Here is a 27,804-nt window from a genome sequence, read left to right on the forward strand (position 1 = left end):
CGGTTCCTCAATGAAGGAGAGCAACCAAAATCAAAACAGTGAGTTTATTTGCTTATTACTTACTTATCAAACCTTTATTAGGCATTATGCGAATAAAACCATAAAAGAGAAAATAACATAAAGGCCTTGAAATATATATAAAAAGGCAGCAGTTGGCTACATACATATATATATATATACATATAGAGTCAATGGTTTTCTTTGTTAACCTGCTCCTTGGAGGACTGCTACCAAAAACTCGGCTACCCCCGCCGTTACCCTTTGGTCAACGTCGGATAGGTAGAGTCCCACACATTCACCTTTATTTGACCGATAAATACCCAAATGCCTCACTGATAATAGCAGGTGATTTTAATGCCAGAGTGGGAACCAACAATGAACAACTATGTAGCAAACTAAATTGGAATACTGATAATGATATCGCACATGCCCTGAAAATAGGACGATTCTCCAGAGACAGGGTTGTAAACAACGAAGGCTTACGCCTACTTGAATTCTGTAACAACTTTAATTTACAGATTGTGAATGGTTCAACAAAAGGCGATAGAAGTGGGGAGTTTACATACTTCTCCCCCCGAGGATGCAGTGTCATCGACTATATTCTTGTCCCTTATAATATCATAAATTCGATCATGGACCTCAAAATTGGAACGCGCACGGAAAGCGACCATCAGCCATTATCGTTGTCTATTAACTTAAAGGACGAAACCAAAAAAACTAAGCACAATATCATAGAACCTTCTCAATACAAACAAATGACCCAATTAAAATGGTCCCAGGAAATGAGTGCAGCAGTGGGGCAAAAACTTACAGCCAACCTGAGAAAACAAGTACTATCCAACTTAAAGACCACTAATTTCTACAGTGATATACTGAAAATTTATAATGAAATCTTCCAAATGTTCGTAGAGCTTAGTACTCCACCTAAAGTTTGGGTACTTAAACATAGCGCTAGCCCTTGGTTTGATGATGAATGTTTCCAGCTAAAAAGAAAACTGCGCCAAACATTTAAAAATAATCGCACTAAACTAGAGCCCTCTTATCTTGATGAAAAAAGAAAATATCATTACATTCTGGCCGAAAAGAAACAGAAACACGCAACCCAAAAATGGCTACAATTATTCGACTCAATTCAGAGTAAAAACAACAAAGCGTTCTGGAACTTAGTGTACGGAGGATTGAAAGCCGAAAATCAACTAACTCTACCACCAATTGCAGAATCCAAATGGTCCCAATACTTTACATCTGTATTTAACAATCTACACAGTGAACTTAAAGGAAATGAAACCACTAAAAATAAAATTAATAAACTCCAGGAGTGGCCAAGGGTAGAGGAAGAGGAAATTAGAGAGATAGTTAAAAATTTCAAATCGGGGAAATCTCCTGGGCCAGACGGTCTACCAATAGAATTATTTAAGACCTATATAGATTGGTGGGCAGAACCCTTAGCTCAACTGTTTACTCTCATAGATAAATATGGGATCATACCTGAGATATGGTTAAGATCAATAATTATTCCAATCCTTAAAAATGGCGACCCAAAAGAACCAAGGAATTATAGACCGATAAGCCTATTATCAGTGATGGGGAAAATCTACGCCAAGCACCTCTTATCTAAACTCCTTACCTGGATGAAAAATCTAAATTTACCAGGGAAAGAACAAATAGGTTTCTCCAAAGGTTGCTCTACACTTATTTGCTTATTATCTTCTACCTTGGGCACTAGCATGTTGCTTCTCCACCTGAAAGGGGAGGACAAACCCCTAGAGAACACAGGACATAAGCTGAGGAGGAAGATTCAGAATTTTTTTTAATATACCTGTGAAGGCTTCAAAAGTAGTGGCGTAGCGTGGGTTGTCAGCACCCGAGGCAAGTAATTTGCGCCCCCTAACCCGTGGATTTTAGCACTCGAGTGCGAGCGCGCGCCCCCCCCAGATGTTGCGCCCGGTGCGGCCGGCCCCCCCTGCACCCCCACGCTACGCCACTGTTCAAGAGCCTTAAAAAAACAAAAGTGTGGGGTTGCAAAAAAAAAAACCCTGGTGGGATTGCTGAAAAGAGGCATGTAATACTTGCCACAGAGATGAAGCAGGAGAGAAGGTTTGTGTTGGAGCCAGGTGGAAGAACAACATGGCTATGTATTTGCATAGGCTGATATTCAACAGTTTTACTCGGAGGAAACCCACTGAAATTAATGGACACAACTAAATTAGGTCAATTAAGTTCAATAGGTCTGTGCTAAGCAAAACATAGTTGAATACCAACCATACGAGTTTGACCACGAGGGGGACAGGAGCTAGACATGTATAACTGGGTTTGTTTGCTGGGAGGTTATATGATGTGACGAATCATTATCCCACACTTCCCCTCCATGTCACTTTCCTTAACAGAAAAAGGTCTGGTCTTTGGGTGAAAGTAAATTTGTTGCACAAGGCCTCCCAGACTACTGTAATTGCGCAACCTGAATTTGATTGAATTCCACCAAAACACCGCTACCATCTGGAAGAACCCCCAGTTAGCTTTGTATATTTGGGAATAGGCATGGGGGAATCTAGTATTTTAAGACAGTGGAGGGGGGGGAGAAAAACTGCTTCATAAAGTCTGAGAAATGCTTGATTAGCACTTTGTTAGAAAATCAGATCTTGATTAAGTGAATATTAGCAAATCATCTAAGTCAGGCTGACACATTTATTTCTATTTCAGCTTTCCTCTAAATTGCCCACGGTGGTGAACATAGTTCTTCACCCCCTCCCCATTTTATTCACCAAACAACCTTGTAAGGTAGTTTAAGTTGAGAGAATATTGTAGAACATAAATTTCTGGTGGGGGAAAGTAAAAAATGTTTGAGAAACATGACTTGATTTCTTCCAGCACAAGAAAACAAAAGAAATTGAACATAGTGGTATTCTATTTTAAATTTGCAGGGGGGTGGGAAACATCCCTGTGAGGAAGGTCTATAGAATGTGAAGAAGAATTTGTCACCATTTGGGCAGGAACAGATGCAAAGGTGAAAAACTGTGATGTTATTTAGGTTATGCAACACTGCCACCTTGTGCTTATTCCTGTTAATTGCAGCTGTAGCTTAATAGGCAAGATATATGACAAAGCAGAATTTACAAGGCTAGCTGTCAACAGATGCTGTAGAAGAGTGAACCTTTTCTTTGGTCAACAGGAATTAAACTAATATTGAATTTTAAAAATACAAAATCTATTTTTTATATACTAATCAAACAGTGGAAAAAGCAAAGAGGGACAGCATATGTCATGTTTGCCTTCTGATAGTACTTTGTTTCTCTCAACTCATCCACTCCAAAGGCAAGATAAAAAACAAAATCAAGGGAGTTTATTAAGAGAAATTAAAAAATGTGTCTTACACTCCTCTGAGTTGGCAGAATACATTCAAGTTATTATAAAATACATTGCAGAGCAAATGAACAGTACTGTGAAAAAGGAGGAGTCAGGCTGATTCCCAGTTCTGGCTCGCTTAACATGTTCTTCGTCCACAAAATGTGATTATTCATCCTAATGGGAAAAAGACACCTCCTGCAGACTGTTGCTGATTGTTAACTTTGGGCAATGTGAACTCGGGACAGGTGTAGAAACTGGTCAGACATGTCCATTAAACTTAAAGGTTTAATGAGGCATACATTCATTAGGAATTAGCCAACTGCACAAGCAACTGCTGCTTCCCTAAGAAAGTTCTGATTTTTAGCAAAGCATTCTGCGTAAGCTCTGTCGCTTCTTCCCATTTATTTTTTTCCGGGCTTGTGTAAGTCACCAGATTCTCAGTGTACTTCAAGATCACCTTTAGAAACCTGTGTGGAAGAGGAAATACAATTGTGACACCAAAAAAGAAAGCCTTTTCCAAAAACCATCAGACATTAAAATATATTGCCAAACAGATGCTTTCCCTGGAAAAGCCATCGCTTTTGCAGTTGCAGAAAGACAATTCTGAACCACACTGCCCCTTTCCAGTGGCTGCAATTTGTAAAGGCGGGGAGGAAACACCCAGACATGTTAAATGCAGTCACACATTTAAAGCAACATCTTTATTCTAGGTCCTTTTGGAAGCCCGGACAACAACTAAGAGGTGTAGTACTGAGATACTGGTGGTACCACCTTCTTCCTGCACCAGAATGCTGAAAGGTGTAGTGAAGAGTGCTGCCAACTCATTCTTCATATTGCAGCTGATTAAGGAATGTCAAGGATTACAAATCACTAGGTGGAAAGAGTCAGATAATAATCAGTGGTTGAAAGGAGCTTTGTGTATTACTTGACTAAAGCTAGAATGTACTCACTTTAGGTAATGTTGATGTCCAGGAGTGTTCTGTTCACCGGCAGTATGGACATGGATTAGTTCCAGCGTAATCAAGATTAAAATTAGTTGCAAGACTGGAGATAGAAATTTAATACTAGAAGAAGAAGAAATATTTGAAAACAAAAGCTTTAGGAACAATTAAGCCAACGAGAAAACATATTGCTATACTGTTCTTCTTGCTGTTTTTAATTCACTGCCCCTTGAGGAGTCTCCAAGCAGCTTACAAATTTTAAGAGCAGAAAGTAAAAAAATGCAATAAAAACCATAAAAGACTCTATAAAGCAGTGACAAGCATATAAGTATACTTTTTATGTGGTGCTGGATGTTAATGTCAAATAGGTTAAATGGATTAAGTGAAGGTTATGTTAGTCTGCAACACCTGGATCAAGACACTCAGCCAGGAGAGATATTCTGCTGTTTGCTAACTGACAATCTCTCTTTCTCTCCCCTCAGATCTCTGCCTCCTTGTATCCTTTTAGCTACTTTCACTAAGCTTGTCCTCTTATCCTGAACATTTGTGCCTGCCTATCTGCCCTGGAGATACTTTCAGCATCAGTCAGAAACACAGAGCAATACTTGGAGAACACAAGCTTCATTTATTAGCTTATCTCTCTGTTACATATATTGTGTAAGAATCTAGACTACGTCAGTTGCATTTATGCCCCATCAAAATCAAGTCCCACTTTCATTTTCAGCAAAATTAAGCAAGTCTGGATGTAGTCTTTGCGATATATATATATGCACATGTGTATATGAATACAGATCTAGAATATTACACACACTCATTCTGTCTATTTCTCTCTCTCTTGTAATACTTGAGATCTGCTTAACAAATTGTTTATTTTGAAAACATTTTCAATTACATGTTCACTCCCATTCCTTCAAAAGTAAAGAAAAAAACCCACCTCCTTCTCATACGCAGATAGTTGTGCCTCTGGCGGGATCTCAGCGATTTGTTTGTCCACTGCTTGTACCTGGTTTCACAAGTGGAAATGACTTGACATGACACTTGGTGGCACTGGTTGCTTATCTGACGAAGCACCACGACAATCTCCAGGACAGATCGTGGGCAGAAGAGGACATGAACGTGCTTGCTGCAGAGATCAGCCAATAACCTAAATAAAAAAATATACCATTTCTTCAGTGCTCTTTTAGCTGCCGTAAAATAGAACTAATGTTCAGCCGGATTGCCATAAATGCAAGCTAATTCTAGTGCAAACTACATCCATAAAAAGAGGCAAACCGATTGTTCTTCCAAATTAAAGAAATTTGAAGAAATAATCACATTTGCCTCTTTTATAATAAATGGGTACTGTTTGCCATCGATGCCAGCTAATTCCACCTGCATGATCTATTCCATCTATATAATCAGATAGAATGTTGGGACTTGAAGGACATGCTAAACTGTGGCTAATCTAAAAGGGACATGGGAGCTTCCAATCCCCTCCTTGTGGCTATGCTGTGGAGGAGGAGAAGGAAGGGGGAGCATGCAAGCTCAGGGATGCTGGGCTTCTTCTTGTAATGCTAAACTGTGGTTTATTGTCATATATGAATGTAGCCAAACCATAGTTTACAATCTTTGTTTGGAGGGATCATTAAAGCCAGTTTGCTGGTCCAGTTGCTATGGAAAACCCTGACACACCAAGAAGAGTTCTTGTAAGCTCTGCATCTGAGCATGTGCAAAAAAGGATGAAGCATGTGCTTGAGGGACTGGAGAACAGAGCATCTGAACATGGGCATTATGGCTCAAACTTATCTCATGAGGCAGTCCCTATATTTAATAGACATGGAACTCCAGAGCTGACAAAAAGCATCACCAAAAAGGTAAGTCATAGGACTACAGTGTACTTTCAGATTTGGCAAAAAGCAGTGAAAGTGTTACAGAACTTACTTCTCAGTTATAACCTCCTCCACAGGATCACCTAGAAGTCTGATACTGTGAGACAAGTAGGGTTGTAGTTGAGATAAAATATCAGCAGTCGCAAACATACAAGGAACATCATCAGTATCTTTGCCTGACCTTAAAAACAAAAGAAAACCAAGATATTAATGATCATTCTCAGAATCTTATTTGAGAGCTCTTCAAATATATATTGCTTAGAACAAAAAGAGCTATCGAATAAATAGTAATTCTATTTTTGCGTGACCTCAAATCAACCAATATATTCTTGGGTGTGTTATCCTTGGTTATCTCCCAAATTCTAAGATGATGAAATCCTAGACTGTGATGCTGACTGAGGTGGTGGCCTGGTTTTTTGTTTTGTTTTTAAAAAAGGTTACACAGCTGCTTTAACTCACTCAACATTTCCCAGACGGGGGTCTCTTTCAGCATGACAGGTTGGGAGCCCCAAAGGTTCTAAATGTTTGAATGCATTGTCTGTTGATACAATCACTTGCTTTCACAGTGACCTCCCATGAGACCTCAAGATAAGATGGGACACACAACCTAAACGCATACATATATTCAAACTAACCAAATGTCTTGCTCATAAGTTACCTCCACATTTTAATTCTTGTACAGCAGTCTAAAGGTAAAGGTAACGGGACCCCTGACCATTAGGTCCAGTCGTGACCGACTCTGGGGCTGCGACGCTCATCTCACTTTACTGGCCAAGGGAGCCGGCGTACAGCTTCTGGGTCATGCGAACCACAGCAGCACACGGAAATGCCATTTACCTTCCCGCCAGAGCGGTACCTATTTATTTACTTGCACTTTGACGGGCTTTCGAACTGCTAGGTTGGCAGGAGCAGGGACCGAGCAATAGGAGCTCACCCTGTTGCGGGGATTCGAACCACCAACCTTCTGATCGGCAAGTCCTAGGCTCTGTGGTCTAACCCACAGTGCCACCCGCGTCCCGTACAGCAGTCTAGAATTATGTAAATAGGAAGAAGGGTTTGCAAGAAAGCGTAGACTGAGAAATTTCTCATCTGACACCCCAACATACACCTCTAACCACAAAAAGGAACAGGAGAAACAGGCATTACCCTCCAATTTCTTGAACTTGCTCTTCGGGCATTATAGGAAGAACAGACCATGAATGAATGCTTTTTATGCACTTCAGTACCTAGAAAGTGAAAAAGAGATCAATAAACAATTCCCCTTCCTTCCGACAGAAGTAGATGAAATTTGCAGGCCTATTAGCCCAAAGGGAAGGCTACATTTTTCATTGCTCCTGCCCCTCCACCCATATCCCACATGTCCACAAAAGGTCCCCTGATCTTCAGAACTGGCTTTTTAGGTAATGTTGAGGCATACAGTATGAAGAGATCAAAAGGCCTCATTCTGAGAGCTTTGGTTCTTAGGATTCAGCCCAACGTTTTTATTTGTCATTGACTTTTTAGCAGACCTTGTGCTATGAATCCATTCCTGATTAAACTTCTCTGACAGCCTCTAACTTTCAACTGGGCTCTTTTGGTGTTGTCAAACAGTGATTTAGCACACAAACCTCTTCTGTATGCACATGTTTGAGTCTCCTACTAACTTTGACAGGACGGTTGAAAGTGCATCTTCCCCCACAAAGTCTGGAACTGTACTTTACCTATCACAGTGCTCCAGTCCCCAGGACTGCGGGAAGCAATGTGCTTTAATTGTATGGCGTGGATGTGACCAATGGCTATTTTTCAGTCTATTTAAAAGCTCAAGAGAGATAAACTCACTACTGAACGACAAAGAGGATGATAAAGGAAATATACCTGCTTCTTAAGTTGGGCTATTGGATGAAATTGGGAAGAATAGCAATCTGCACAGCTCATAAGTGGCTTTAGGAATGATTGTTCCTGGTTTGAAAATAAATTAAAATTCATGGTTAAAATGTAAATATATTTTGAATTATTTTCTGTAGATAGTACTGCAATCAATTCCACTGAGTCTAACTGTACTGTACTTAACAATGTTAAGGTATTGGATGAAGTTGGATCCAGACTTGTGCTCACTGGAGTTCTGCTTTTGCTGGAGGAAATGAGGGGTGAGAAGTGACCTTTGTTGATTCCTCCTTTCCCCTGAAGACCCCTGAAAAGCATGGAAGGCAGTGTCAAGAATCAATGAAAACTGCTCCTCTTCCTCCAGTGGGATCCTTTGCTGGATCCTAGATCTCTCCATGGATACAGGAGCCTTTCCTGTCAGAGGGAGCAAGTCTGGATCCAACCTAGGATGCTTTATATACAAAAATATATAAGAAAATAAAGGTATCAACTACTATGCACTGCCCTGGATTCTGATGAAACCTATACATGTGGATGAGCGGTTTGCAACACAAGATTCCTCCTTCCTGTGGATCAACCATGTTTGGAACAAAAATGGGCATGATGCATCTGTGAGTGGATCTCCCATGTTTGCTTTTGAAATAACTTTTTAAGGAGGTATGGGTGGGTTCAGATTTTGGGCAGACCAAGGCTGTTGGGAATAGTTAACCCTTTCCCTCCATTTTCCCCAATCTAAATCATCCTTTGTTTTCGCTGTGGAAGGGCTAATAGCTTGGGGAGCAGCAGCATGAGTGAAAAGGGTTAAAGATCCCATATCCCAGGCCCATTTTGATCATAGATCTGTTTCAGTATTTACAGATCTAGTAATATAAGCCAGAATGAATGGATGAAGAGCAAGCTGAAAAACCCTGCATGCTAAAGAATAAAAGAAATAAAAACCATTTGACAGAAATATTAGGACAGCAGAACAGGGATGGCTCCTATCTTTCCAATGTTAAGATAGCTTACATAATGTAAGCTATCTACAGTATGGTCTTCCTCAATTTGCTGCCCTCCAGATTTTTTGGACTACAGTTCCCAACAGGCCACTGGCCTCGAATGGTAGCAGCTGTAGACCAAAATATGTGGATGGCACCAGGTTCGGGAAGGTTGGTCTATACTACAGCTGTAGCTCACTGGCCACAATCCAAGAGGCCCATGCATGTATCCCAAGGCATTTCTTTAGGGAAGGCTTCCTCAAACTCGGCCCTCCAGATGTTTTTGGCCTACAACTCCCATGATCCCTAGCTAGTGGGACCAGTGGTCAGGGATGATGGGAACTGTAGTCTCAAAACATCTGGAGGGCCGAGTTTGAGGAAGCCTGGTTTAGGGACACAGAGGGATTGCCGAGTTTCTCTTCTGGAAATAGCTCCTCATACAAAATCAGATTCTACTCAGGAGGGTCTCCAGACCTTCCGAAGTAACTTTTTAGGGAACGTGACAGACTCGTAAAAAGTGGAACCATGCATGGCACTTTGGATCCTGCTCACTCTGCCCATAAAAGAAGTGCCTGTAAGTCATATGATAGTTGGATAAGATAGTCTTCAAATCCAGATCTTTCCAGATTTGGGGTATAAGGAAGCATTGGTTTAACATAAATAGGTCTTGCTGCACCAAAATTGGCCCCTACCTTGACTGCAGCTATGTCACCTTTAGAAAATCTGCACAGGAGGGTAATAGAAAATGCAAGAATCGAATTGGCTATTTCTCTCGGGAAGACATTCAAGCTGCTCTCTCCATGGCTCAGATGATCTCTGACACGTGGGCCTTCTTGGTGGTTCAAGAAATCCCAAAGAAATTCCTACAAAAAACAAGACAAGTAGTGTGAAATGTAAAAAGAAAAGAAAAGGCCCTTCTTTGCAGGCAAGGTGCCTTTGATATGTAGAAAAGCGTTTCTAGATCCAATCCAGAGAGGGTGGAAATAAAGCCAGAGCAAACATTTGTTTGCTTCCCTTCTACAAGAGCAAAATCCTACTGGAAGTTAAGTTTCTGATATAGATGATTATGAAAATCTGCTCATTTGAGAACTCATTATTACTCATTGTTCAATTGCTTAGAGCTGCCAGAGCACATGCCAACTTGTTCGCAGATCTGCAAATGGAAAATAGTCTCTTATACAACATTAATACCTTTCACTATTAGGATGCAACATACAAAATCCCTGTTGAATAGTTTCAAAACCAGCAAAGGTGACATACCTGTCAGTATTGCTGACTTCATTATCATCATTTAATGTATTTTTTCTATACTAAAGCATTCTAATGATCTTTTAATTTTATCCATGCTGCAAATATTCAGCACTGAACTGCTTGCTTCATAGAGAATGCAACTTTAGGTACTTGAGTCCTACAGTATTGAAAGAGTTACTTATACCTTAGCGCTGCATGAATTAACATGATAATGAATTAACATTATAAAAATTAACATTGTGCTCACCCAAGATAGCCCAGCTGTGTTGGAAGAGTGAGTTGCCTTATTACAAAATACCCACAAGTGCAGTCCTATGCAATGTCAACTCAGAAGTAAGCTCTACTGGCATTTATTACTCAATAAATGAGCCCTAGAAAGTTATGGGCTTTTCATTTTAAATTCAATAAGCCAAAATCCATCATCTTACCATTGCTGATTCACCAAGAACTAAAGGAAGCTGATTGACTTCTTCATTATGCAACTGTTTTGCTAGCATCTAGATATAAAAAATAGAATCAAATGTCAAATAACCCAAAGCACTGAAGACTGCCAGACTATTTTGTTAATATAAAGCTTTATAACTAAGACATCCTGCATTTAAAAAAATAATCTTTTTTTTAATAATTAGAATGTCATTTTCTTAAAAACCTTACTACTTCAACCAACCAACTATAGTATCATGTCTAAAGGTAAATGGTAAAGGACCCCTGGACAGTTAAGTTCATTCAAAGGTTGCAGCGCTCATCTCACTTTCAGGCCGAGGGAGCCGGTGTTTGTCCAGACAGCTTTCTGGGTCATGTGGCCAGCAGGACTAAACCACACCTGGCACACAGAAGACCATGACAAGTGTCAGAGCGCACGGAAATGCTGTTTACCTTCCTGCCACAGCAGTAGCTATTTATCTACTTGCACTGGTGTGCTTTTGAACTTCTAGGTTGGCAGAAGCTGGGACAGAGCAACAGGAGCTCAACCCATTGCGGGGATTCGAACCACCGACCTTCTGATTGGCAAGCTCAAGAGGCTCAGTAGTTTAGACCACAGTGCCACCCGCATCCCTAGTATCATGTCACGTACTCCAATGACCCACATGGTCAACTTACCTCATCGAAAGTGGTATAAAGAGAAGATGACTAAAAAAGAGAAAATAAAAATGTCACTACTGTTTAATTTCTGGAAGGAAAATACAGGTTGATTTAAATTAAGTCATACTCTGGCCACATTCACACAAGAATTTAAAGTGCTATGATACCACTTTAAACAGTTGTAGCTTCGCCCAAAGAATTCTGGGAGCTGTAGTTTGTTAAGGGTGATGAGAGTTGCTGGGAGACTCCAATTCCCCTCCAAGACAATTTCCACAGGACTCTAAATAATGAACAAATCAAAATAAAATTGCTCACTATCCCAGCGCTCAGCTGATTTTTACCCTCTATTAAGAGGAAACTGTGGTTCAAGCTAACCAGAATCCATGCACTGAGGAAGGGAATAGGCAGGAAATGTGATCTCATCATTCATTCCTGGCTACCAAACTACGGTTTATCAAGCTGGGAACTGTACATTCAAACTGGACCATTATGTGGTACCAGTTAATAACAGATTCTAGGTAAATGTGACTAGAGGTGTTTTTTTAGAAGTGACCAACAAGAGGGGGGAATTACCTCAGCCATCGTTGTAAACAATTAAAATTATTAGTAGGACTGGAATGACACTTGTAGTTTAATGTTGGACTATGGTTGTAAATGAGATTTAATAGAATTGAATTAATAGAGAAGATGCAGGAAGAAAAAAGTTAACATAAGGACCCACAAAGGTGAGGAGGGAAGTTCTTGGGAATTTATGGAATTCTCTTTTTGTTTTGGTTGTGTGACAATTATTTGTAAATTTTAAAATCTGAAAATTAAATGGTTTTTTTTAAGAAAAGAAAAGAAAAGAAAAAGAAAAAATTACCTCAGCTGTCATTAGTCTGCTAGGACATTTATTAACTTTTGTGAAAAGCAACCTAAGTCCACTCTCCAGCTGAGGTAGTAACAGTATAACACAGTCCGCATACCTGAAAGAAATATTACAGCAAGATTGATTTCCACTACACATTTCTCTTCTTTCATGAAAAACTGAAACATATGAACCTAACGAGCCTCATTTAGGCTGGATATTGTTGTCTCAGATATTTGAAATAAAGGCACAAGGAGCGGAAGCAGTATGCAATCGCAGGGATGGGGAGTGAGTGAGTGAGTGAGTGAGTGAGTGAAAAGCAGTGTTTACTCATTTCTACAGCTATTTTATGAGGGTTCCCAGTCTTTGGGGAGCACATTTTCCCATAGCAAACATTTAGTGAGACCACCCTTGAGACTTCCTCTTGAAAAAAATCCAAATGTGTTCATCAGCCCCAAAGACTGGGAAACCCTGCTATTGCCTTTGGTTTCAGAGAAGCCTAGAAGCCTGGGCAGTGCCGGATTTACGTATAAACTAAACAAGCTATAAATTAGGGCCCCACTCTCTTGGCCCCCCCCCCAAAAAAAATTGTAAAGGAAAAAACCACTGGAAGTACATTTCCAAAATATAAGATAAAAAACAAATAAAATAAAAACTACATACAGCAAAAGTATTTTGTGTTGTGTAGGCTCCTATGATGTAAGTCACGGGCCCTGCCTGCTAGCCTGCTCCCTTAAATATCACAGGTTTGCTCATTTCTATATAAAGGATGCCTACATTGTGCATGGACTGGTTGCATGGCAACATGTGCAAATGGCTTTAGATACCTATTAGGTCCATAAATTACCATATAGCATACATTCAACACAAAAAACAGTGACAATTTATTGTTGACAAAGGACAGCTGGACATATAAAGGGCCCCATTACCTTCAGTAGCTTAGGGCCTCATCAAACCTAAATCCAGCCCTGGGCATCCAAGCGGCTGCTTGAGGAAATGGGGAAACTCTTTGACTCTGCGCTCTGTCCCTGGGCACTCTGGACTTAAAAACTGTATCAAGGGAGCATTTTTACATCAAAGTATTTCAAAGGAGACCTTGATGGTGCAGAACCCTGTGTGACCTCTTTGTGGAAAGCAAGAGCTGCTTTCATGATAGCACTGAAGCTCAGTGGTATAGCATTTGCTTCGCAGGTAGGAGGTTCGAGACTGTCCTCCGACAGCCCTAGGTAGTGCTGAGAAGGGCTCTCCATTGGAAACCCTTGAGAGCTGCTTCAGGGCAGTGTAGACATTAGAAAGCTAGATGGCCCAATCTTCCGACTCAGTAGGAGGCAGATTCCTATGTTCCCATACTAGGGTAGTCATAGCTCTTACATGTCACCTTCATTGCTTGGGTTACTTGAATGTGGCAACCGATGACAAACAAGCAAACAAAGCCTGCAAATTGAACAGATGGTGCCCAGGATCCTAATATAAATAAATCCAGTGCTTTTTTCCCTATAAAAAAAACAATGTTTAGGGGTACTCTCATTTTCCTACTCATATTGAAATACTGCCCCTCAATGAAGCCAAACTTAGATTCACAAAATGTTTAGGGGTATGCGTACCCCTGCGTCCCCCCAGAAAAAAGCCCTGAATAAATCTGTGCTTTAACTGGTTTTATAGAAAAGAAGACTAGGAAAAAATGCTACCCTTCTTACCTGCATCGTCTAAATGACGATAGTGCAGTAATCCAAAAAGGCAACATGGTTCTTAATACAATATTTGATTTGATTACTAATTCATCAGCCAAGGACAACAATTCATGATTAAGATCTACAAGCAACAGAAAAGAACTTGGGGTTTAAAACTTTGTCACCTTGGATGGGAGTAACAAGACGTGTTAAATTTGACCTTGGATGAAGAGGAAATTTGCTGAAGTGAATTTAAGACTGAAAAAAGAAGAAACGGAGACAAATCATTTCTTCCTAGACCCCCAACCACCAGAGGAAGATCTGTAGCCTAACAGCTTTTCAGTTAAATATGTAGAAACATTTCAAAGTTAAATGGTGAGCTCTAATATTGCTGCTCAGTGAGGCCCATAGCAAAGAAACGAGAAGTGGCACCTTACCGCTGCATTAATGATGCATATATATTAGTGAAAATAACCTACAAAAAAGCCTATTAGTGGAGTCTGCCTTTACAAATGTATATACTAGGAGGAAAGTGCACTGAAATGCTGCTGATTTAAAAAAAAAAACCCTTTGCAAACTGAAACAAAAATGGAGAACTGAACTTAAGAATGGAATAATGAAAAATTGAGAGGAACTGAAATAGACAGATTCATCCATCTGTAGGCTTAGATGGTTCCCAAGCTTAAATGGTCACTATCTTAAAAATGCATGCTAGAACAGCATGGTTTTTAAATGTCTGAGGTTTTCTTAAATCTGGACAGGACCGTGTCAGGCGCACACTGGCATTTTCCTTACAACAGATTTCTTAACACCCAGTACACAACTTGCACCCATAAACCTGGTTTTCCACAAATACTGAAGTCTCTGGATCTGGGCAAAACAGAAAATGTTCAAAAGCATAATACATCCGAGTAAACCTTTACAAATGGTGAGCTGCAACAAACATGCTCACCTGGGAAAACGTGCAGCTCTTTCAAGTTGCTGAAAGATACGTAAGGTCGATGAACTAAAGTAGACTGAGTTTGCTGGAGGTAAGTCTTTAGCAGTTGTCCCAATCCTGCCGTTAAACAAAGCAGCATAGAGGAATATCTAGGCAAATTATGATATACAATAAAATTAGAAACGTCCAGAACAGGCTTTGCCAACCTAGTGCCCCTCCAGATGTTGATGGACTACAACTTCTCTTAGCCCCAGACAGCACACAGGTGGGCAAAGGCTGATCTAGAAACACACTGTTAAAACATCTCCCAAGCAATAGTGTTTGGGAAACTTAAAGAGTAAGGCTGCAATCCTGCTCTTAGTTCAGGTGCTTTGTATCTTCAGTGGGATATGAGCAGCCTAATCCTCTGCAGGACAGCGGACTCATCCAGCATTCTTCCAGCGGTGCAACTGTGTTCCTGCTATGACCAGTAAGAAAGAAACAACTCACCCCACAAAAAATCCCATCCACAAATAAATAACTTGCAGCCTTACTTCACAGGAATTTCCTGGGGTGATGCAAATCCATGCCACAGAATATTACGAAGATTCAGACCATCCGGAGATCCAACGAACACTCTGAGAACATCCATCTAATTTTAACAAAATATAGGAAATGGATTCAAACTTTGACATAACATCAGTGTCATGGATTGGAGGAGAGGGGCTGCTCTGGACATACAAACAGCTCCAGATTTTTAAGGACCTTGGACAGGCTATTGCTGATGTGCATGCCGCCCCCAGAGAGCTGAATGAGACAAACAAATGCTGTCACTTTGGCCTCCAAATGGTGGTACTACTGCAGCCTCCAATTTGCATTTGTTCCCACCTGAGAACAAAGGCATGGGGCAACCACCAGTCTCCCTCTCACCTAAGGACTTATATGGCAGTAACAGGGCTGTAATGAGCCGGATTTTGGCCCATCATAGCATTGCCGCCGCTGCGTAACCATTGCTACTTGCTCAGTGTTGCTGTGACAAGCTGGGCTTGCAACTCATTGCAGTTGGGCCACTCCACTGTTGAAGTGGAGGCCGGTGGGTGGGGGAAATGGCAAGGCATCAGCCCTGGCAGGCCCTAGCAAATGTCAGGTGCTGATGTTGGGTTTCAGCACACCCACAGCTCCTGCCCTCTAAAACCTCTTCACTGGGCACAAAGTAGTAGAAAAGAAGAGCATCATAGGGTCCTAGAAACAATACTAGTCAAAAGGTCTGGAGCTCTCTGCATTCCATAGTAATTTATGCAGCAAGGACACCGAGAGTCTTAAAACTCAAAATGGACAAAAATTAAAAGCTTGTGAATAAAAATAAACACCACATGCAAGACACTCACCACTGACTGCCCAAAGACTGTGGCAAGTTCCTGAGACACAAGCAAGTCTCGCAGGAGAAAAGGACAGTCTTTGCCAGTTAATAAGAACACCTGGAAATCAAAACAAAAGAACACATTTTGCCTTCTCAAAACATGCAAACAAGTAAATTGTTTAAAGCATTGTGCAAAACTTATCTCTCTTTTCTGTTTAAAAGAATAATCTCAAGTTAAGGCAACTCTGGAAAACAGTCAGTCCCTGGCGTCTCCAGGCAGGGCTGCAAATATCCCCAGTCAAAAATCCTGGAGAGCCATCGCCAGTCAACACAGACAATACTGAACTAGATGGACCAAGGGCCTGACTTGGTCAGAGAAAGGACAAAGGGAACCTATGTAAACCTTGATTTCATCTGTCAGGAAAGAAGATGTGAATCCTACCCAAGCATCTCTAGCACCAGTCCAAGATTACTGAACATCAATGGATTAAGAACGTATGACTGATGTTCTTGACAAAGGGACAAGTAATGGAAAAGCGGGGAGGGGACATGTAACGCAGTCCTAAGTAGATTTACTAGTCCCACCGAAACTGGTGGAACTATTCATTAGTAAAAATGCAATTCTGATGCTCGGTGGCTTTGCCCATTATTGCTCCTTACCCAGCAGGACTGGGTAAGGAGCAATAATACAGCCTCATACATAAAGACAAGGGTCCATTAAACAGTACTTGGCTGAGGATTTTCCACAGATGTGCTACTTAGTTACCCAGTAGAATCATTAAAAACAAAATCTACAAACCAGGGATCCCAGGTTTTAGTTTTCCATGTCTTGCTGACAGTCAATCAAAATGAAATTCTTGATGAAGTATGCAAGGATTTTCCATAAGCAACCAAAAGTCTATCTTTTCTGAACACTCTTTCACACACATGCCCAGACCTTGACTACCAGTGAATGAGTTTAACAATATGGCACAAAATAATAACATCCCATCAACCTGAGAGTATGACATAAAATTAGCAATAGTAACTTTTGCTTAGGGGGCACTATGGAGAAAAAGGACTGAACCAAAAAGAAGAAGTATAAAACAGCTATTAGCACAGAAACATAGAAAGAAAAGCAAGATGATTTTAATCTCTTAAAACTTACGAGAAGGGCTCCTTTAAGTGAGTTACTTTTTAATAATCAGAATAGGCCAGCATCCTGTTCTCAAAGTGACCAACCATTCACTGTGTGAAGATGTGGGTTCAGATAGGTAGCCGTGTTGGTCTGACGCAGTCAAAATAAAAAATTAAAAAATAGTCCAGTAGCACCTTAGAGACCAACTAAGTTAGTTCTGGGTATAAGCTCATACCCAGATCTAACTTAGTTGGTTTCTAAGGTGCTACTGGACTATAGTGTGAAGATGTGTTATCTTTTGCCCGTTCTGAATATCCCAACATTGGATGTCTACAAGTTCTAATGCTGTAAGTCCCCAAAGCTGAAACCTTTCCTCATAGGGGAGTTGCTCCACCCCCTTGATCATTTTGGCTGCCCTTTCCGGAACCATTCTTGGAGGCTCTGCACACGGGCAAGCGAAGGGTGTGGGGACGAAGGGAAATGAGAGGCTAGACATCTCCTCCCTCTGCCTCACCACAACCCCTTTCTTCCGATGCAGCAATCCTAGCCTATCCTTCAGAGTACCAAAGGAGGTAATGGGGGAAAGGGGCTGGCCCAGCATCTTCCCTCCACCCCTTAGGTTCACAGTTGCTCCTCCTCATCATGACAGCCAATGTCCCAGGCCCCACTAGGCTCCTGCTCCTGCTCCTGGAAGACACAGTGCAATTGGCATGCACCTCTGGCAGACACATGACTGCTTATCCAAAATGGTAGGATCCCCTGCTCACATAGGCAACAAGTGACATCCTTGGTTCTTTCTACAGACACTTCTACAGGTCTGCTTTGCATGTCCCTTTAAGCCACAGTTACACTAAACTATGGTTTCAAATGTGAATGTGCACAAAACAGCAGCTTCTTACTGTGCTGCTAGCAGCCAAGGTTTGTTCTTGGCTTATCGCTCATGGTTTCTCTGGGCAGAAACAAAGCATGAGCCCCAGTTAAGATGTAAAGCTAAGCCATACCATTACTAAGCTGCCAGCAGAATGGCAGGAGCAAGGGAGGAGCAAAGCACCTGCGATTTCAGCAGTGTGTACCAGCAGGTTACATGTTCACATTTAAACCAGTTTAGTTCATCTATGGTTTAGTGACATGCGAACAAGGTCACAGTAAACATCTGCAAGCAAGCATCTCACAACACTTAAATGTGGAAACCAGCTGGAAATTATATTCAACCTGCAACCTTAAAATTATCAGAGAAAGAAGGAAGACAATGTTCCTTTCAGTGCAAAAAGACCTCATTAACCTAAAGCTTGGCAAAGCCGAAGATTTTAGCACTTACATCACCCAAGGTTCGTTCCAAACATGCCGTAAGCTTCTTTAAGCTCAGTGCAATGGCTGTAGCATGTGGGCTCTTTATAGCGTCAAACGTTTCAAGAAATACCTGCCGTTTGGGAGAAAGGAAAACCAAGGGTAGTCATGTGGCACAATATGTTTAAAGCGAGATAACAGAACAGCTATGTAAACTTACAAATGCGGTTTAGGTTAATAACAAAAATTCACAAGCATTTCTTTATTACCATTTCAAGTATTACAAAAGGAAAGAGTATTCCCACTCCATAAAGAATAAATTATTCTCTTTTAAGGACCTTTTGAGACAAGATCTTTCCCAGTCTGTATTTGTATTGAGATGTTTTTAAGATGTTATTTACTGCCCTTTGAGAAAGAGGGCAAGATCTAAATTAAATAAATTATCTGTAAATCTCATGTGGAGAGCTACTAAGTTCCACTAGAGCAGGCTTCCTCAACCTTGGCCCTCCAGATGTTTTGAGACTACAATTCTCATCATCCCTGACCACTGGTCCTGCTAGCTAGGGATCATGGGAGTTGTAGGCCAAAAACATCTGGAGGGCCAAGGTTGAGGAAGCCTGCACCAAAGCACAACCACAAAAGAGAGTCCAAAAATACAGGCAGCGGTGTTGGTCCATGCACATACACACAAGAGGGACAGAAAAAGAGAGGTAAGGGTCTCTATCTAGCCCTCTGGACTCTTATGTCATACCTCTGAGCAGTTTGTCCACTGGAACCAGATCACAAACTGGTCTTCAAATTGCTCCCTGGTAAGGGATTGTAGATGTGAGTGAAGAGATTCACACAAAGGTCCTAAAGATCTCACACTTTTTACATAATCCACAGTTTGATCTGAAAAACAAAAAAGGAGTACCTAGTCAAGGAGAGCATCAATAAACTCATGTTCTTATGAAGTATGAACATCCAAAATAAAGGTTTTCCCCTGAATAATTAGTCTCTTCCTTTAAATTCCTGGGAGTTTACCTTAGTGAAGAACTCTCTTGGAAAAATAATATAACTCAGGTGGTTAGGAAGGCCCAACAGAGACTCAATTTTCTCAGGGTCTTGCAAAAGAACAATGTTAAACAACAATTGATGACCTCCTTCCACAACAGAAACTGTCCTCTCATATTGCATCACAGTGTGGTACGTTGGCTTGACAGCCATGGACAGAAAGTCTTTACAGAGGGTGGTGAACACAGCACATGATATCATGGGCTGTCCCCTGAGCCCGCTAGATGACATCGCAAGGAATCGTTGCCTTTGGAGAGCAAGAAAAATTCTCAGGGACGATTCACACCCCAGCCAGCACCTCTTTAATCTTCTACCCTTGGGCAGGAGATATAGAAGCATAATCCGTCGTACCAACAGGCTAAAAAACAGTTTCTATCTGTGGGCTGTTAGGCTGCTAAACAGAAAATACTGACTTTTGGGATTGGTGTGTTGTGAGATTGAGTGTTTGTGGGGGGAGAGGGAGGCTCGGTTAATTTCACTGTACACAGGTTGTACATTGACAATAAAGGTATTATTATTATTATTATTATTATTATTATTATTATTATTATTATTATTATTTTCTAAAGCAGCATCTGTGTAAAAGGAGGACATATTTGTTTGCTATGGTTATATTAACCCTTAATTCCATTAAATTAGCCCAAAATGATTGCCTGAAAACATGTAGATAAGCTCTAGGATCTGCATTGCAATCCTCTGCATGTGTTTAATTCAAAAGTAAGTTTCACTGTGTCTAATGGGGCCTACAACACAAAACTGTACTTAGGAATTGCAACCTTAGCTAACCAATCCACACACCATTTTAACACATACCTGGTTCTCCATACTGTACGCGTTCTGTGATTGTTCTCCAGTGTATCTCGCCTTTGTCGGACACAATGCTACTAATAGAAAGGTTTGCTTTTATCTCAAATCCAGCTTCACAAACCATATAGTGCACTGTAGGGGAAAGGCAAGTAGAGACTGGATCAACTAGCAGCATCTGAAATGAGAAGTGAAAAATAATGAAAGTAGTATAAAACAACACAACTACTGTAGTACTCTCTTAAATAGACCCACAACAGGTACAGCTACAACACACTGTAGAACATCAGTATTGTAAATATAAGTTTTTTAAATTGGCATATGGCCAAAATTGCTGCCTTCAGGGGCGGCTAATCTGTGGTCCTCCTGAAGTTGTTGCATCCCAACTCCCATCAGCCCCAGCCAGCATGTTAAGTAGTCAAAGATTATGAGAGTTGTAATCCAGCAATATATGACGGGACAAAGGTTGGCTATCCTACTTTATACCACATTTATGTACTGTCAAACCTCAGCTCCTGAACGCCTCCGTTTTGGAACGTTTCGGCTCCTGAACGCCAAAAACCCAGAAGTGTTCCTGTTTTCGAACATTTTTCGGAAGCCAAACATCCAACATGGCTTCTGCTTGAGTGCAGGAAGCTCCCACAGCCAATCGGAAGCCATGCCTCGGTTCTCGAACATTTCGGAAGCCAAATGGGCTTCCGGAACGGATTATGTTTGACAACCAAGGTTTGACTGTACCAACTGTGTATTCATATGACCACCTTAGAGCACAGTGGAGTTGTCATTCTCCCTGGTTTGTTTGACAGCTCTTGCCACCGGCTGTTCCAATTCATTTCTGTCTGTGTACGCAGCAGTGGGTGTTGATGGAGCCGAAATCTCTTTACCTTATGCAACTGTTCACAACTTGACTAGAGACTGGATTAGGAACAGCTTAAGAACTGCAGTCAGGACACAGGTGGCACTGTGGGTTAAACCACAGAGCCTAGGACTTGCCGATCAGAAGGTCAAATCCCCGTGACGGGGTGAGCTCCCGTTGCTCAGTCCCTGCTCCTGCCAACCTAGCAGTTCCAAAGTGCAAGTAGATAAATAGGTACTGCTCTGGCGGGAAGGTAAACGGCGTTTCCGTGCGCTGCTCTGGTTCGCCAGAAGCAACTTAGTCATGCTGGCCACATGACCCGGAAGCTGAACGCCGGCTCCCTCGGCCAATAAAGCGAGATGAGTGCCGCAACCCCAGAGTCGGTCATGACTGAACCTAATGGTCAGGGGTCCCTTTACCTTTACCTTTAAGAACTGCAGTCAGTCAGTAAGTTTGAAGCTGGTTTGAGTAACAACACATCAAACAGTAGCATTTTATAATGAAGTACAAGATGCAGACACATTTTGCGTAACGTGAGCATGCTTTAAAAGTCCAGCCCTGGAAATGCAGTGAGCCACATTTGTGACCCTGGCTTACATCAGCCCTGCAGTGCAGTCCAGTATTATGAGCCCTACTTTGCAGGAATCTGTGCTTGGTGTATGTGTGTGAACAGCCACCTACTATGCTGATCTCCACACCTGTCAGAAGAAAGCAACTCTGCAGGCAGAGGCAGCTATATACGCCCTCGCCCCTCAGGTGGAGCGCTACAGGTTGCAGCAAGGGGATCGCGAGTTAAATATCCGCCCTCCCGCTCTCTTCCCGGACGGAGGGTACGACTCTTCATTTTCTAGCTCTACACACTTACCTCCATTCCTTTCAGCTTCTCTTAGCTCCCGGTCGCTTCTGTCGCGGTTGGTGACGTCACCGAGGAAAGGGAAAAACTTCGAGCAACGCTCGTCCTATCAGGCGGTTTGGTCGGAAAGCTTGTGAGCGGCTGCCGCCCTCCGCCCCGCCCCGTTTTGCCTGAGCGAATACGGACAAAGCCATGGACAAAAACAGGAAAAGGCTGAGTAGTACCCCTTCTCACCACTCGGGGGCGTCGAGGAAGCATAGTGAACTGGGTCGGGTAAGCGGCGGGGAGCGCGGCTGTCCAAAGTGCGCATGCGCCTTGATTGGTTGAGCCTTCCCGGGCAGAACGTTCTCCCCTGCTCCGCACAATGAGCTTTCCTTGCACTTTCCCTGCTGCGATATTTATTGATTGCATTGATTGATCGATTGATCTCACTTTTCGTACATAGTTCTCCTCTAAGCCCCGAGATCACCCAGTGAGCATCATGGCTAAGTGGTGATTTGAGTCCTGATCGACCCACACGCTAACACGTGTTTATTGTGGAGTCAGTGAGATGCTAGCTAGCAGTATGAGACGCCACAGGTTCTGTCTTTCATGCAACGTGCAGCTTCCCTATACACTGCTGCCTTTAGATGGCTCGGGGGTTGGATAACTCCATACCCTCCAACATTTCTCTGATGAGTTTGACCAAACTGCGGGAGGCAGTGGAAGACAGGAGTGGCTGGCGTGCTCTGGTCCATGGGGTCACGAAGAGTCAGACACGACTAAATGACTAAACAACAACAAGGAAAAGCAGGTCATTCCGGGATCAAATCAGAAACTGAAATAGCTTCTGTAAATACACGATTGTCCCTGGCAGATTAGGGACACTTGGAGGGTCTAGGTATGTATGCAGCCTGAGTCTACCTCTGCCTGCTACAAAACTCCCCATTGATTTCAGTGTTGAAAACTGTGGATAAATATGAAGATAAACTTTCGCTAAGAAGTTAAGAGTTGACAGTGAATGCCAACTGGACAATTTTGTTACCTTGCCTTATTATTTGAAAATGCTTATAACTTTATTATTATTATTTTGAAGCCTAAAAGTGTGATAACGTGATTCCTAAATTAATTACGGGGCATTCCAGCCTTCACAGATTGGGAGACACAGAGCTTCGAGCCATGAGATTCCAGGTTTTGACCCAGATGATGAGTCTATTACAGATATAACAAGAAATGAGCTCTTGGCGTTCAAGGCTAGTTTTGCAAGACCAAAATATGCAAACACATACAGAATGGAACCCTATAGAAAATGTGAGGCTCATGTAATACGGAAGAAAGCTGAAGAGATCTTAAAGGTAGAGTTAAGATTTGTTATGACGCACTAGTTCTGCTTCTAAACTTTATACACAGTATACAAACTCACTACTAGCAGTTGCTCAATGCCTCAAAATTTATTTGACCATGCAAACTGGTGTATAATAGACTATTGTTTACTATAGTAAAGGTATCAGTCTCAGTTTTTTTATTATATGTTAATATGATGCATTTTGATTTTAAGGAACAATTCAAATGGTCTTGGTTTATGTACAACCTTTGTACTCAAAGAGAATATTTACGTGAATTTGAAAACCAGGGCAGGTTACAAAATGCCCTCTTCTGGGCCACCACCACCAGAACTTTTGAGGGCTGTGGAACTACCAAGAGAGTTCCCTCTGCTGATCTTAATACCTGAAAGGGTGCAGGAGGTGGTAGTGGGCTTTTCCATTTAAAATAAATGTCTTTGTGCATAAAAATCTGAAGTACACCTTCTAGGAAGAACACTTTGCTTAAGGTAGTTTCACTGACTGAGCTAAACAAAATATTTGAATACTGTGTTTGCAAAAATGTACAAGATTTAGGGTGTGAGTGTTCACTTATGAATATTACAAAAAGGAATTTGTAAAATTCATTAGCAGGAGAACTATTGTTATATACGGTATATTTGTTAAAGTGAGTGTAAAATTTCCACAGAGGTGTTTTTTATATGAATACCGGCAACTCTGTGTTTAATTCTCAATAGAGCAAACTTCAAGATTTTAAATATGGTGGTCAGAATGGCTCCCTGATATGTATAAGCCTGACAGAAGATTTATTAGCAGCTGTCAAGGATTTGAACTATGACCGTTACAAGTATGTGGTCCAAGTATTTCTTGTGGAAAAGACTGGTCAGTCAATAAATGTGAGTAAAGAAATACACTTCTTACAACCCCCTCCCAAAACCTAACTGCTTAAGAAATCCTTCATTCCTCTGCACCGTAGCTGTGTCGAATAGTGCATCTCAGACGAGAGCTCATCAGGACCACCTGTCTCCTTATGCTCCCCACTTAATTGCTCAGGTATTCTGATCACCTTTGGTGTTCCTCTCCCCCCCCCCATGGATGCGGGTGGCGCTGTGGGTTAAACCACAGAGCCTAGGACTTGCTGATCAGAAGGTTGGCGGTTCGAATCCCCGTGACAGGGTTTCCATGCGCTGCTCTGGTTTGCCAGAAGCGGCTTAGTCATGCTGGCCAGATGACCCGGAAGCTGTACACCGGCTCCCTTGGCCAATAAAGCGAGATGAGCGCCACAACCCCAGAGTCGGGCACGACTGGAACTAATGGTCAGGGGTCCCTTTACCTTTACTATTCTGATCACCTTTGGTGTTCCTCCCCCCCCCCCATGCCCCGATGGCTTTTACCAGGTACTGAGCCTTTCGTGCAGCAGGCTCTGCCTTGTGGGGCTCTTGGCAATAGAGGTTCAGCAGGAGTCATTTTTGCTTGCTTGTAGATGTCTTCTAAAAATTGTATAATTCAGACAGGCCTTTCAAACCCAAGGCTCATTGCCAAGCAGCTCTTACTGATGTGCTTGGCATTTATATTGAAATACTGTGGTTTTTGGTTTGCATACCGCCTTGTAATATTCTATATGAATGTGTGGTTTGTAAAGAAATAAACAATAAACATAAAATAAGTGTTTTTTTTATAAAATTGCCACCATTTCACCAAAAGAATCAAAGTGGTTTACATCACATACAGTACACACACCAAAAACCACCTAAAACATTTAAAACAGATCACCTGTTGATATGCTCTAGTTATATAGAAATATTAAGTTACTTTACTCGATTAGTAAAGCCCATCTAGTGCAACATTTCGTTTCCAATAGGAGCTAGCTAGATGTATCTGGGAGTTTGTATTCAGATGGTGGCCAGTCTCTGCTGCTTGCTCATTAGTAGCCCCCAGGAATTTGCATTGTATATATTTTAAAGCCATCCCCACATCTTGCAGCGATTCTAGAAATAAATTCCATTCATTACATGCTATATGGAAAAATACTTCCACATTACAGGAGGAAAACATCTCCATGGTCACATCCGTACCATACACATGGTTTCCTGCAGAGATAAACCAGTGTTCCCAGGCTGTGTTCCCCAACCTTGGGCCTCCAGCTGTTTTTGGACTACAACTCCCATCATCCCTCACTAGCAAGACCAGTGGTCAAGGATGATGGGAATTGTAGTCCAAAAACAGCTGGAGGCCCAAGGTTGGGGGACACTGTTCCCAGGATTCTTTGGGGGAAGCGATGTGATCTAAATGCATGGTGTGGCTGGGACCCACATCCACTCTCTGTACTGTTACTCTTTCCATAAACGTCTATCAATGTGTCTTTCCCCTGCGTTTTTCTAAATTACCCTAAAGTAACTGTGTGATATGTGCCCTTTCCTTTATCTAATTTGTTACAGCAGAAGCTATGAGCCAGAGGTGCACATTGGATCAATTCTTCCAGTTAATGTAAGGCCCATTAGGGCAAATGATTGTATATGGAAACCAAGACATTCATGTATTTTGAGTGCATGTTGCAAAATAATTCCATGAATCTGGGATCAGAATTTAAGATTGTTTGGGCTATTAAAACTACTTTAGCTTGATTTTGGAAATGCATATTAATGCCCATCTGCAAGTGAAATTATTCAGGATCCCTTCTGAAACGCTGGTGCTTCATAATTTTGTAAAAAAAAAAAAATGTCCGTAAAGGAGTTGATCCTTTGTGCAAGATCTCCTGCTGCAAGAAAGGTATTTGTTTTCAAATTTTTGTTGAGCTAATTGGTCCATTATTTTCTCTTTCCCCCACTCTAGATTGCCAGCAGATGGGTCTGGGATGTTGGAAGGGACACCTGGGTTCAAGCTCAACATGAAACTGAGGATTTTGTTATAATAGCTCTGATCGTTGCTTGCTATTATGAGTGACCCCTCGCAAACAACCACTGTAATAAGAGAACACTCCTGTGGCTCTATACAATCATATGCTATATTTTGCTCAAATAAACGTCATATTGGTTATTCCCCACCCTCCAGACATGCTGTTTGAGTGACTTTAATTCACAGGAGGGTGTTATAACAACCTGGATACTAATAGTATTGTTGCATGTCACCCCAATCTCTTGAGTGGTACAGGATTCCAGGGGTTCCAGGCACTTACCCAGGGTTTGATTTCTTTGGCATGAGAGACAGCATGCACTGTGGTGTCTTTATGATATATAGTTTATTTACACATCTATACAACCTGAGCCTAAGATGGAGGGGCTCACAGCACTCACACCCCAAAAGGTCTTGCTTCTCCCAGTCACAGCCTGGGCTTCCAGCAGAAATCAAGCATGGTTGTGTCTCTCTGTCTTCTGCCTGCTCCTAGCTCTCAGCTCACAAACAACTGCCCTGGTTACTGTTGTGCACTTTTTATGCTGTCTCCCTCTTGCATGGTTTATATACATTTTTCGATTTTAAAAAAAACCTATTTATGTTCTTCATTTGCTTTATTGTGCAATTTGTCGTGAGAAATGACTGTAACTATCCCATGCACCTTTACGGTGCAAACCACTATAGTAGACAAGGAGTCTGAACTGGTGCCAAATTAGTCACATATTTAACTAATATTGCTTTCTAGGCTTATGCTAGAAAACATTTCATAGTTTTTTAAGGTGCCAAAATACTTTTTGTTGCTTTTGCTGCAACAAAGTAACATGAAAGTGTGTCAAGAGTTATGCACAGGAATATGTCATTTTAAAAATGTATACAAATGTTTATATACAACTAACTTGGATAGAAACTATACAGCAAATATAAAATCATAAGGACCTGGCCAACCACATCAAAATACCTGGCGACCCTAGAAATGGTCTCTAGAAATATGGACACAAGATTTTCCATGGGGAGGGCATTCCATGTTGTAGGACCGGCCGCACTAAATGCTTGATTTCCAGTCGATACCATGAGTGCCTCATCCACTCTGGTGACAATAAACAGCATACCTCCTGCAAATCTCTTTCATTGAGCTGGGATATAAGGGCCAATTTTTGCCACCTGTCCATATAACAACATAAAATAAGTAGGTTCCTGAGAAATGAGGGGCTGTCAAAATAGAATTTCCTGCACCGCCTTCTCTCCCCTGGCCAGTCCTCCAGAAAAAGCTCCCTCAAAAGTTGGGGGCCCCTTCCAGATGGTGGGGGTCGTGGCTGGGTGGGAGGTGTGAGAAAGGGAAGGAGGGAACTCCTACGCCAGAATTGGGCCATAGCAAGCCAGGCTTGTACACATGTATTTCTGGATCCAAGCTAACAACATCAACAACAGTTTGGAGAAAAGGGTTGTAAGTGCTAATGAAGCAATGAAATAAAAATCAATGCAAACATTGGGAGAGGGAGATCCTAACTATGGGGTTG

The 27,804-nt window shown here is 41.7% G+C and overlaps 2 protein-coding genes across 5 annotated transcripts in view; one reads left to right on the plus strand and one right to left on the minus strand.

The window, feature by feature from the left end:
* The window catches only part of DYNLT2 (dynein light chain Tctex-type 2), a 32,356-nt gene extending 5,911 nt beyond the window's left edge, over positions 1 to 26,445 (plus strand). The window contains exons 2-5 of the mRNA XM_081906981.1: positions 22,122 to 22,367; positions 23,219 to 23,428; positions 24,133 to 24,291; positions 26,228 to 26,445. Coding sequence (XP_081763107.1) covers positions 22,287 to 22,367; positions 23,219 to 23,428; positions 24,133 to 24,291; positions 26,228 to 26,338 — 561 coding nt within the window. The 5' untranslated portion in view covers positions 22,122 to 22,286 and the 3' untranslated portion in view covers positions 26,339 to 26,445. The remainder of the gene's footprint in view (positions 1 to 22,121; positions 22,368 to 23,218; positions 23,429 to 24,132; positions 24,292 to 26,227) is intronic.
* On the minus strand, positions 3,319 to 22,200 carry ERMARD (ER membrane associated RNA degradation). Of its 4 annotated transcripts, none has more exons than XM_081906863.1 (18): positions 22,107 to 22,200; positions 20,395 to 20,563; positions 19,280 to 19,419; positions 18,560 to 18,661; positions 16,153 to 16,242; positions 15,319 to 15,416; positions 14,798 to 14,934; positions 13,873 to 13,987; positions 12,191 to 12,293; positions 11,347 to 11,376; positions 10,674 to 10,742; positions 9,687 to 9,857; positions 8,009 to 8,092; positions 7,301 to 7,380; positions 6,207 to 6,335; positions 5,221 to 5,430; positions 4,296 to 4,409; positions 3,319 to 3,812 (listed from the first exon to the last, which is right to left on the minus strand). In XM_081906863.1, the coding sequence occupies exons 1-18, from the start codon at positions 22,110 to 22,112 to the stop codon at positions 3,650 to 3,652; spliced, it is 2,010 nt and encodes a 669-aa protein (XP_081762989.1). In that variant the 5' UTR covers positions 22,113 to 22,200; the 3' UTR covers positions 3,319 to 3,649. The 4 variants fall into 4 exon arrangements, with proteins under 4 accessions (XP_081762989.1, XP_081762990.1, XP_081762991.1 ...); XM_081906864.1 differs by lacking the exon at positions 22,107 to 22,200 and adding an exon at positions 21,940 to 22,053; XM_081906865.1 differs by lacking the exon at positions 4,296 to 4,409.
* Positions 26,446 to 27,804: the final 1,359 nt, after the last annotated feature.

This window comes from Podarcis melisellensis, assembly GCF_964234715.1.
Source record: "Podarcis melisellensis genome assembly, chromosome: 3".
Taxonomy (NCBI): Eukaryota; Metazoa; Chordata; class Lepidosauria; order Squamata; family Lacertidae; genus Podarcis; species Podarcis melisellensis.